Source organism: Capricornis sumatraensis, chromosome X, assembly GCF_032405125.1.
Source record: "Capricornis sumatraensis isolate serow.1 chromosome X, serow.2, whole genome shotgun sequence".
In the NCBI taxonomy this organism is placed as follows: Eukaryota; Metazoa; Chordata; class Mammalia; order Artiodactyla; family Bovidae; genus Capricornis; species Capricornis sumatraensis.
The window spans coordinates 106,955,495-106,967,258 of record NC_091092.1 but is presented as its reverse complement, the minus strand read 5'-3'; the positions used below and the strand labels follow the sequence as shown (position 1 = coordinate 106,967,258).

Below are 11,764 nucleotides of genomic sequence, written 5' to 3'. Positions count from 1 at the left end.
GTTGGTTATCCATTTTAAATATAGCAATGTGTATATGTCATCCTAAACTCCCTAACTTTATCCCTTCCCCCAGGAGGAAGGATGGGGGGAACTTCCTTTCTTTAATTCTAAATACCTCCCACCACCCCTTTTGCTCTTTGCTCAGCCAAACCTGCAGGAGAGACCAGGTCTTTATTTGTGGAGGTATGCTTTTTAGCTGCTGCTGCTGCTGCTAAAGTCGCTTCAGTCGTGTCCGACTCGGTGCGACCCTATAGATGGCAGCCCACAAGGCTTCCCCGTCCCTGGGATTCTCCAGGCAAGAGCACTGGAGTGGGTTGCCATTTCCTTCTCCAATGCATGAAAGTGAAAATTGAATGTGCAATCGCTCAGTTGTGTCCGACTCTTAGCGACCCCATGGACTTGCAGCTCATCAGGCTCCTCCGTCCATGGGATTTTCCAGGCAAGAGTACTGGAGTGGGTTGCCATTGAGCTAGTGTTGCCTAAAGTGATTTAATACCAATGACTGTGGTTGAAAAACATCTCTAACTGCTGAATTTTTGTTACTTATTGGAAAAAACTGAATATAGGACATTTAGGGTGTCCTGACAAAGTCAATGTAGAATGCAAGACACAATCACGTAGAGGAGGTGTTCTGTATGTTCAGGATGGCTGACAGCCCTAGATGAAGTGCACGGCTAAGGCAGGGTCTTCTAGCACCGAGCTTCTACAGTAGTGTTCAGGGGGCACACGAGAGTTCTGTGGGCATTAGGGTCCATAGTCCCAAGGGGAAGAAAGGGCTGTCAGCTTGCAGCCCCACTTGACCCAGACTGCTCAGCCTTACTTATGCACATGAATTGGATTTCTGGAGAAAGCTTCAGCCGGAATAAGTGGTCTCATGTCAAAAATGCTCATGTCCACTGTCTGGAAGTTAGATTCAACATTCATCATGGAGTGTCAGCCTTCAGAGACCCATGCTCAAAGCTGACTTCAACACCCTGTTCTGTATGTGGAGAGAAACTTGAGTTACTAGAGAGCTACTAGCTGACTGAAACAGTCATGACAGCAGAGAAGGAAGTATCTAGGGACTGGTGGGGAGTATAAGGTCAAATTTGGACAAGGGTTATCAAGAGTAGAATCTTAAAGGGGACCCAAGATAGAAGAGGTGAAATTGAGCAATTAGGGTATTTAACTTTATACGCTGCTGCTGCTAAGTTGCTTCAGTTGTGTCCAACTCTTTGAGATCCCATGGACTGTAGCCCGCCAGGCTCCTCTGTCCATGGGATTCTCCAGGCAGGAATACTGGGGTGGGTTGCCATGCCCTCCTCATTTAACTTTATATATAAGGCACAAATACACAGGCATATACAAAGGCATAGTTATATGCTTAGAAAAGTAAGCTTAAGGAAAGACAGGAAAAGTTTCTCTGATCGGTGGATTTCTGGGTACTTTCCCCTTTGAAGTTCTTCCTGGATTTCTTAAGCTTTTGATTTTAATAAACTATGTAATTCGGATTTCCAACGGTGTTTTTGGAAGAGAGGATGACATACTATAGCATGTGAGCTACTATGTTCACAACGCTTGATTTTATCTAAATTTATGGCTTTAAATTACCTCTACTAATGCAGCCAAAATGAATCTGCAGCCTGGGCCCTTCCCCAGATAGCCAGGCCCACATTTTTTGCTGCACATCTCTACCTGGACAGTCCGCAGACCCTTAAGGGGCCCACACTGACCTCACCCATCACACCCTTCCTCATCTCTGCTTCTCACTCAAATCACCACCAGCTCTCCCTCCTCCTCTATTTCCAATTTCCTCTAGTCTCTATTCTCCAGTGTCAGTTGAGAGAAATAGCTTCAATCTAGTCAGGCAAAATTCTCATTATAGATAGCCTCTCCCCACACAGTTTCAACATTCACTGACTACCTCAAACTCTCAACTCTGTCTCCTCCTCACCATCCTCAGACAGCTTGAGTTAAGCTGTCTAACACTGGTCTCCTGTTCCATGCCACTGTCACTCTCTGTCAGACTATAATTAGCTTATGTTCCAACAGGGACAGTCACGTAGGGTGAGTGTAAGATGAGAGGCTTTCCTCCCAGCAGTTCTCAGTTCCTTATTTCCTTTTGCTTTGTTGATGAAGTGTTTTTCTTCAAGGCAGAAGTTGGTATTTAACCAGAGAAGTAGAACTAATAGAGTGATGCCATATACCGTTTACCAGTTCCCCTGAAGAGCAGTGTCTTGCAAACCTATAATAACACACCAGGATATTGACACCAATGCAGTCAAGGAGCAGAACTTTATCATCACCACCAAGACGCCTCATGTTGTTCTTTTTATATCCACAACCAAACCCCTGCCACCCACATTCCCTTCTTAATGTCCGACCACCATTAATATGCTTTCCATCTCTGTAACTATCATTTTAAAAATTAATATAAATGGAACCATACTCAGCATAATTCTTTGGATATTCATTTGGGTTGTTGCACTTATCAATAGTTCATTCCTATTTATTGCTTGCGCTTAGTCGTGTCCAACTCTTTGTGACCCCAATGGACTGCAGCCCGACAGGCTCGTCTGTCCATGGGAATTCTCCAAGCAAGAATACTGGAGTTGGCTGCCATGCCCTCCTCCAGGGGATCTTCCCAACCCAGGGATCAAACTCAGGTCTCCTGCATTGCAAATGGATTCTTTACTGTCTGAGCCACCAGGGAAGCCCATGTATTGCTTAGTAGTGTTCAGTAGAAAGGATATACCATAGTTGCTTTAAACTTTCATCCATTGAAGGACACGTGGGGTTTTTCTAGTCTTTGGTTATCATGACTAAATCTCCTATAAATAATTATACATGATTTTTGTTTGAAAATACATTTCCATTTCCCAGGAATAAATGCTCAAGAGTGTAATTGCAAGGTTGTATGGTATTTGTATTAGTATATTTAGTTTTATAATAAGCTGCCAAATTCTTTTTGAAAGCAGCCATACCATTTACTTCCCCACTACCAACATATGAGTGATCCAGTTTCTCTGCATCCTCACCAGCATTTGGTCACTCTATTTCAGTCATTCCAATAGTTGTGTAGTGATAGCTCATTGTGGTTTGAATTTGCCTTTCTCTGATGGCTACTGACTTTGAACATCTTTTCAAAGATCTGCATCTCCTTGGCACCTTACTTGACATCTGCTTGTCCTCTTCAGTAAAAGGTCAGCTAATGCCTTTGGCCCATTTTCTTATTGTATTGTTTCTCTCTTGTTGAGTTTGGAGAGTTTTTATATAGTCAAGATGTTAGTTCTTTTCAGATAATATGGTTTGCAAATATTTTCTTATAGTATATAGATTGTGTTTTCATCTTTTTAAAAGAGCCTTTTACAGGACAGAATATTTTAATTTTGGTGTGAGCCAATTTATGAATTTTTACTTTTATGATTGTGCTTTATAGGTCAACACTGTCAGTCTAACCCTATATCCTGAAATGCTTCTTTTATTTTCCCCTAAATGTTATATCATTTTAAGTTTCAAATTTAAGTCCATGATGTATTTTGAGTTAATTTTATGTTATAAAATGTGTTTATGTTTATGTGTATAATGTTAGGCTTAAGTCAAGGTTACTTTTTTTTTGCCTATGAATGTCCCAATGCTCCAGCACTGTTTGTTGAAAAGGCTATATTTTGTACATTGAAGTGCTTTTGCAGATGAGAAAAATAAGTTGGGCATTTCCTTAGGTCAGTTTATTTCTTGGTTCTCTATTCCTTTCTGTTGATCTGTTTGTCTATCCCTCTGCCAATACCACACATCCTTGATTACTGTGGCTATATAATGTTTTAAATTCTGATTAACAGATTCCTCCCATGTTATTCTTCTTTATCAAAATTTTTTTAGCTACTCTAGTTTCTTGCTGTGTAAATTTTACAATAAACTTGGTTGGATTTTTATAGGAATTGCAATAAGTATATCAGTTGGTGAAGAGTTGTCATCTTTACTATATTGAGTCTTCTATTTCTTGGGTATTGTATGCCTCTCCATTTATTTAGATCTTCCTTGATTTCTTTCAGAATTTTAGTCTCATTAGTCATAACCATTCAAGTCCTGTACATGTTTTTGTAAAGGTACATTTAAGTATCTGATTTTTTTTTCTCATTTTCTAAGTGATTGTAAATAGCGTTAAATTTGTAATAGTGGTATCCACAATTGCAGTTGTTTTATATATGTTTACCTTCTGTCTTATGACTTTGCTGAACACACTTCTTGGCCCAAGGAAGTAGTTTACTTTTTTTTTTTTATTTGGTAGATTCCCTGGGATTTTGTAGGCAGAAAATCATGTCATCTGCCAACAGTGATGGTTTTATTTCTTCTTTCTGGTCTGTCAGCCTTTTATCGCCCTTTCTTTCCTTATTCACTGGGTAGTATTTCCAGCATTATGTTGAACAAGAATGTTGAGAGCAGACATCCCTTCCTTGTTCTCAGTGTTAGGGCAAAAGCAGCCTTTCACTGTTTAGTATAATGTTAGCTATAGATTATTTATTTATTTGTTTTTTGGTAGAAGCTATCGACTTAAAGAAGTTATACTCTAATCCTGTTTTTTTCCTGAGTTTTTATCATGATGGGTGTTGAATTTTTTTCAAATGCTTTTCCTTTATCAATTGTTGCTGCTGCTGCTGCTGCTAAGTCGCTTCAGTCATGTCCGACTCTGTGCGACCCCATAGATGGCAGCCCACCAGGCTCCCCCGTCCCTGGGATTCTCCAGGCAAGAATACTGGAGTGGGTTGCCATTTCCTTCTCCAATGCATGAAAGTGAAAAGTGAAAGTGAAGTCGCTCAGTCATGTCTGACTCTTAGTGACCCCATGGACTGCAGCCTACCAAGCTCCTCTGTCCATGGGTTTTTCCAGGCAAGAGCACTGGAGTGGGGTGCCATTGCCTTCTCCGTTATCAATTGTTAGGATCATGTAATTTTTCTTCTTTAGTTGGTTAATATAGTAGGTTTAGCCTGATTGATTTTAAAAAGTTTAATCAGTCATGGATCCCTGCAGCCCTGCTTTTATGGTCTTTCAACTGAATCAGGCCCACTCAGATTATCCAGGAAAATTTCTCTTTAAGTCAACTAATTAGGGGTTTAAATTACATCTATAAAGTTCTAACTGATGAGTTCTCCAGAAAAGCAGAACCACTGGGAGATTATAGATAGATAGATGGAAAGATAGGTAGAAAAAGAGACCAGAGGGAGACAGAGAAGAGAGGGGAAGGGAAGGGACTGGAAAGAAGAAAAAGAGACTTTAAGGAATGGTTCTTGTGATTATGAAAGGTAGGAAGTTTAAAATATTCAAGATGTACCACCAGGCTGGATACCAAGGAAAGAGCTGATATTTCAGTTCCAGTCCAAAAACTGTCTGCCGGCACATTTCCCTCTCGCTCAGGGGAAGTCATTTTTTTGTTGTTGTTGTTTTTTTTTCAGGCTGATTCAGGCACATTGTAGATGGCAGTATGCTTTGCTCAAAATTCATCAATTTACATGTTACTCTAAAGCATATACTCCTAGAAACATTCAGAATAAGTTTTGACCATGTATCTGAACACCATGGCCCAGCCAAGCTGACACATACAATTGAAACCATAAATTTAACTATCATCAATGGTGTCACTGTAACACCTACATTAGGTGCTTGATTGAATACATAGGGACTTTGGCCAGGCTATGTTAAGTTTTTGCTTAACCTAATTAGGAAACAGGGATATATAAATTAAAATAACTCTGTGACAAATGGCAAAACATAATGTCTGTGAGAATGCATTCACATAGATAATTGGTGCAAACATGAATTGGTACGGCATTTTTAGAATGAAATTTTAGCAATATTTATAAAAATTGAAAATAATAACACTTTCTACTTGAATATAGGTTACACACAGCTATGTCTTTTAAAAAGTGCATATTTTCCAAAGAGTTCATGTTCCAAAATGCTTATTTCAGTTCTATTGGTCATAGCATAAAGTGGGAAGCAACTACATGTCTATCAGTGGAAGAATGGTTAAGTTACGGCACATTCGTGGCAAGTCTAGGTAGAAGTTACAAAAGTGAAGTAGATACATATGTCCTGCTATGGAAGGGTCCTTCATTTTATTAGTTGATCATTTATTAATTGACAGAGGCAAGAGGGAGAAGAATATATACATCACTACCTATGTATTAAACAAACACAATGTATGTTTATTAAATACATTTATATGTGAAAAAACCTAGAATCAACTTTAGCACATCAGATTGTTCATAGTGGTTAACTCTGGAGAATGGCTGAATTTTTGAGAAATATTCTAAAGAGTGGAATTGTGATTTATTTGTCTTGTTAGAATTTTTTTCTTTGCAAGAAAGCTCTTTGTACTTTTACCTTAGTAATTGGAATATTTAAATAAGTCTGACAACAGAACTGTGCTACCCTGGTGGTTCAGATGGTAAATAATCTATCTGCAATGCAGGAGACCCAGGTTCGATCCCAGGGTCAGGAAGATCCTCTGGAGAAGGGAATGACTACCCACTCTAGTATTCTTGCCTGAAAAATCTCATGCAGAGAGGAGCCTGGCGGGCTACAGTCCATAGGGTTGAAAAGGGTCGGACATGACTGAGCGACTAACAGACAACAGCAGAACTAGTAGCTGTGATTCACTGAGATAAAACTCACTTAATCTGAAACGGAAAGGCTTAAAACAAGAAGCATTTACTGCACATAAAGTGGATGAGGTTGGCAGGGACTCCCTGCTGTCAGTTGAAGTAGAGTTCCAGGCTTCCAGCTCTTGTATGTCCATCTCAAGACAGGTTCTCCATGTTTGCTGCCAAATAGATGAAAAAGCATGCAAGTGTCAAACTGGTTCTCGTGTGTCTTAGCCTGGAACTGACAAATGTCATTACTTTAGCTTCTATTTCAGTGGCAAGGGCTACTCACACAATCCTTTCTAGCTATGCATGTACTTGGCAGTGTAGTATTTCCAGGAATCTAGGAAGTAGAGGAAGCCAGGATATGGGTGAACATTTGTAGTCTCTCCCACAAACTGTTAGACAATCTGTGTTCAATACAGAGCAACTATTATATAATTTGTTATGACAGCAACCCTCTTTGTTTCTTGAAGTTTCTGAGAAGTACAAATTCACCTTGCAATTAACCAGCTTTTTCAAGAGCCTAAGATGTGATAGGTGCTAATAAAGGATGTCATTTCATTTTCAAAAGGGGCCTGAAAAATATCAGTATGAAAGGTTCACCCTTCTTCACTCAGTAGTACCTCTCTACACCGCTCTTTGAAAGAACCTCTATCATCTCAGTAGCCTGAGCATTTTCTTCTTTCTTTTTGGTGCATGTTCAATATCTTAACTTGGGAGCCCCTCCTACATGTCACCTGACTGAAAATAATGGAACATTTTCATCTGTGAAATGAAAATGTACAGGTGCCATTAGACAACCTGAAAACTAGCATGTTCTTCTGAGGAGTGTCCAAAGATAAAAGGCAGTGGAAGGATGGTGAATTATTTTTCTTTCTTTTAAAATTAAAGCTAGCATGACTGCCAAGGAACCATTTTCCACCTTCTACAAGTACTGCAGAATTTGTAGGAATTCAGCTTCTCTAGATGTTTGCTTATACAGTGATTTCCATGGTGTTTCCTTATCTACCATTTGTGGAAGAGGATTTGATTTTTGACCACATAAGTATTCTCACATATAAATACATATGTCCAGTTTCAAAGAAGACACTAGTAAACTCCTAATTCAGATATCAAGTATTTGTTGCTCAGTCGTGTCCAACTCTTTGTGATCCCATGGACTATAGCTTGCCAGGCTCCTCTATCTATGGAATTCCCCAGGTAAGAATACTGGAGTGGGTAGTCATTTCCTTCTCCAGGGGATCTTCATGAGCCAGGGATTAAATCTGGGTCTCCTGCATTGCAGGCAGATTCTTTACCATCTGAGTTAAGGCTGATTTGAAAAACCCCTTTCTAACTTCAGAGTTACATGGTGGAAACCAGTAGGTTCTGTGCCTAGTCATATTCTACTATCCAGTGTATTTGGAAAATGCCTCGAGTGTGATAAAGATGCCGATGGAGGACGATCACATTTCTAAAATTCACTGTCCAATGTGAACTCTACAGAGTAAGGGCTGTTGCTCTCAGAGGGATCCCATGATAAGGATCCATCAAGAGATGACTACAGGGAGTTGGAATATTCCATCAGGATGAGGGCAGATGATTCTGGGCTGTCTGTTCCACTGGGAGCAGGACTCAGTGTCCAGAGCAATTAAGAAACCAAAGATCTACAGCTGGGAGGAGTGGGCCTCAGGTGGGCAACAGACACTCTCCAATCAGGGGTCTTATCCCAATTCTACCACATACAACTCTGCCATACAAACTTGGGCATATTGCCAAGCTCTGTGAGCCTTAGTTTCTTCATCTGTGAAATGGGACTGATAAGCCCTGTGTTGTAGGGCTGTTGAAATCCATGTGCTGAATGTAAAACAACTAATGCACTGTCTTTAGTACACTGGGTCTTTAATGATTAGCAGTTATTACTATTATCTTGACCTCAGACCCTAACACCCTCTTTATTGGGATTTATTTATTTATTTATTTATTTATTAGTTTATTTTTTTAAATTTTTTCTTATTGTTTTACTTTATTTTACTTTACAATACTGTTGAGAAGATGTTAGGGAAAATGCAATACTCTAGGACATGGTATACCAAGTCAGTTAAAAATGGTTATTAGCAAGAAAACCTAAATCAGTTTTCCCCTTTAGAGCATATATTATTTCTGTTTTGGAGTTTTGTTAAACTAAATGCACCTCAAAGCCCCTAGAAGTTGTGTAGAGGAGCACTCCTTCCATTCCCATTCAGCTGCCCTTCTACCCAAACCACCCTTATTTTCATTTACTTTGCCCCTACCAAAAATCTTCCCTGGTAGCTCAGATGGTAAAGTGTCTGCCTACAATGTGGGAGACCTGGGTTCGATACGTGGGTTGGGAAGATCCCCTGGAGAAGGAAATGGCAACCCACTCCAGGACTCTTGCCTGGAAAATCCCATGGACTTAGGAGCCTGGTAGGCTACAGTCCATGGGGTCGAAAAGAGTCGGGCACGACTGAGCGACTTCACTTCACTTACCAAAAATCTAGATCTCACATTTCTGTTGTTCACTTGCTTAGTCGTGTCCAACTCTGAGACCCCATGGACTGCAGCATGCCAGGCTTCCCTGTCCTTCACTATCTCCTGGAGTTCACTCAAACTCATGTCCATTGAGTCGGTGATGCCATCCAACCATTTCATCCTCTGTTGTCCCCTTCTCCTCCTGCCTTCAATCATTTCCAGCATCAGAGTCTTGAACCCCATAAACAGTATGAAAAGGCAAAAAGATCTCACACAGAGGTTTATAAATTACACTCAAGATAATCTCATTAAAATGTCCTTTGAATGGAGTCAGTTCTGGCTCTCTAAAAGCAGCAAAAACAGTGCTATCCCAATAGCTGGTGGCACTTTAAGGGAACATCACTCTGTTTCTCAGAAACTCCTTGACGACAGTGTACATAAAACAACTAGCTTGTGTACTGTGTTCAGGTGCACTGCTACATGAGCACAGGGCAAGTTCCATTCCTGCCCAAAGTACAGATTTCTTTGGCTTACCATAATACTATGTTCAGTGCAGTAAGTTTCAGGTTATTAGCTTCAGACTCAGATACACTGGAGAGTCTGGCTCCTGCTCACCACTCCCATGCCTCACCTTGCCCACAACTCAGCTTCACTGAACCTTCCACTGAAGGACTTATGGTTTCTCAAGGCCCCAGTATGCCTCGTCTCAGGTCATTTAAACTGACTTCTGTCATATGGATCCTCCGTCTTCTCACTCATTTTCCCTTGTCCTTTAGGTCTTAGAGAATAGCCACCATCATCTTTATGTAACTGCTGCTCCTATATGCTAAAATACTATGGATGGGGATTGGGTCTTACTTATCCTAATGTCCTCAGGACTAGTGTGGTGCCTTTTGAAGAGTAGCCGCCCAATTAATGTTTGGAGTTAATGTTCCTTCTACATCTTGAATGAGCTAAGCAAATCCAAATATATGTATTTAATTTTTTTGTAGAACACATTAACAGAACAAAACAAGCCAGGAATTGACCATTTTTTACTTTTTATTGCTATTTATTGACTCCAACTATCTTACTGCTGCATTCTCAGAAATTGCCAAGGAAATTCCTGGTTTCCATTTACTACAGAATAACAAATCTCTTACTCTTAAATCTGAGGAACAGTAATAGATGTGTAAACAATGTCATTCATAAACTTACATTCTTATGCTCATAAATCCTCGTTAAAAGAAAAAAAATTGAAAGATGCCAAAAAGAGGTAAATTTCCAACACAGTGAAATATAAGAATACACAGGTGTTATATACTTTTTCCCCTAATCCCACTCCAGCCTTCCATTGTTTTCAAACATTGACATCCCCTTTTTAAGAACAGTCTGCCTCAGTCTTCAGTAAGGATAGGAGAAACCAGAACTTGCACTGGCCATGGCACTTGTGCCGGCCGCAGCTTCAATTCTGGCTTGGGCTCGCTCTTCCTCATCTCTCAAAGCCTCCTCGTACTGAGATGGGAAGCTCTTGGGGTTGGTCCCATGGATCTTAGCCAAAAACTCCAGCAATTTCATCTTGCTGACTTCAGCATGGGCTCTAGGACCCCACAGGAATTCATAGCGAGGGGGATCACTAGTGGGCACCTGCTGGTGGTACTCCAGATACCTTTCCTTCACCAAATCACTGGTGATGAGCCTTCTCGGTTCCCCAAAGATGAAATGCTTCCTCCAAGAATATATATCCATCATATTCAGCACTTTCCAGACTTCCTCCTCAGTGGCACAGTTCCCCTTCATGAAGACCACTCCCAAGATAATTATCAGGAGGCCAGTCTTGGGCATGCCCTGTTGATCACTCAGCATTCCGTTGTAGGTGAGATCCAGCTTGTTAGCAAGGGTATAGCTATGGCTGATGGGATCTACTTCCTTCACATCAAGGCCAAAGACCAGCTCCATGCGCTCAGAGGCACTCCTGAGAATCTCAAGGAAGTCATCCTTGTACTCTTTGACAACATTACCAATCATGTCTGCCTTTGTGACCGGCTCTCTCATTTGATATTTTTGCAGCAGGAAACTGATTAGCAGTTCCACCTTTTCATCTAGAAGGTCTATGTGCAAGTTCTCAAGGTCTGGCAAGGATTGCAAAGTGCTTGATTGTTCCATCTCTTCTTGGCTAGTGGAACCCCCATCTGATTTTTCCATCTCTTCCTGGATGCTGGAACCCTCTGTTGATCTGCTTAATGAGGTGCCTGTGGTGACAGTGGAGGAGAAGGAGGCACTCTGAGAACACTGGGAAGAACTGGGTGTCCCAGAAATAGAACTGTCCTTCATGGGGCAGGGTATCAGAGAAGAGGAGGAGGAAGAGGAAGCCTCATTCTCAGCTTGTGTTACCCGTGCACCTGCCAGGCCCTGGGTCTCCCTGTGTGCCTAAAAGTATTGCTCATGTGGGAAGCATGGACTCTCCTTATTATCAGCCATAGGTGGCAGCTGACAGGAGTGTCATCAAGAGAGTGGGTTAAGAGGGCCCACAGTTTAAGGGAGAGGGGGAGGGTATGACTGGTCTCAGCTGGTAAACTTTGCCATCACAGCTCTCATGGAGGCTACCTCCACAGGTCTTCCCCAAAGACAGTGCTCTAGGGGGCCTCACAGGACTTCTGTCCTATACCACCTGTTCCACAATAACCTGA

The 11,764-nt window shown here is 41.0% G+C and overlaps 1 protein-coding gene across 1 annotated transcript; it reads right to left on the bottom strand.

Annotated features, from left to right (window-relative positions):
- Positions 1 to 6,776: 6,776 nt before the first annotated feature.
- On the bottom strand, positions 6,777 to 11,408 carry LOC138071839 (melanoma-associated antigen B10-like). The gene is made up of 2 exons (XM_068963233.1): positions 10,505 to 11,408; positions 6,777 to 6,886 (listed from the first exon to the last, which is right to left on the bottom strand). Exons 1-2 carry the CDS (start codon positions 11,406 to 11,408, stop codon positions 6,777 to 6,779), a joined length of 1,014 nt encoding a protein of 337 aa, XP_068819334.1.
- Between the last annotated feature and the right edge of the window lie 356 nt (positions 11,409 to 11,764).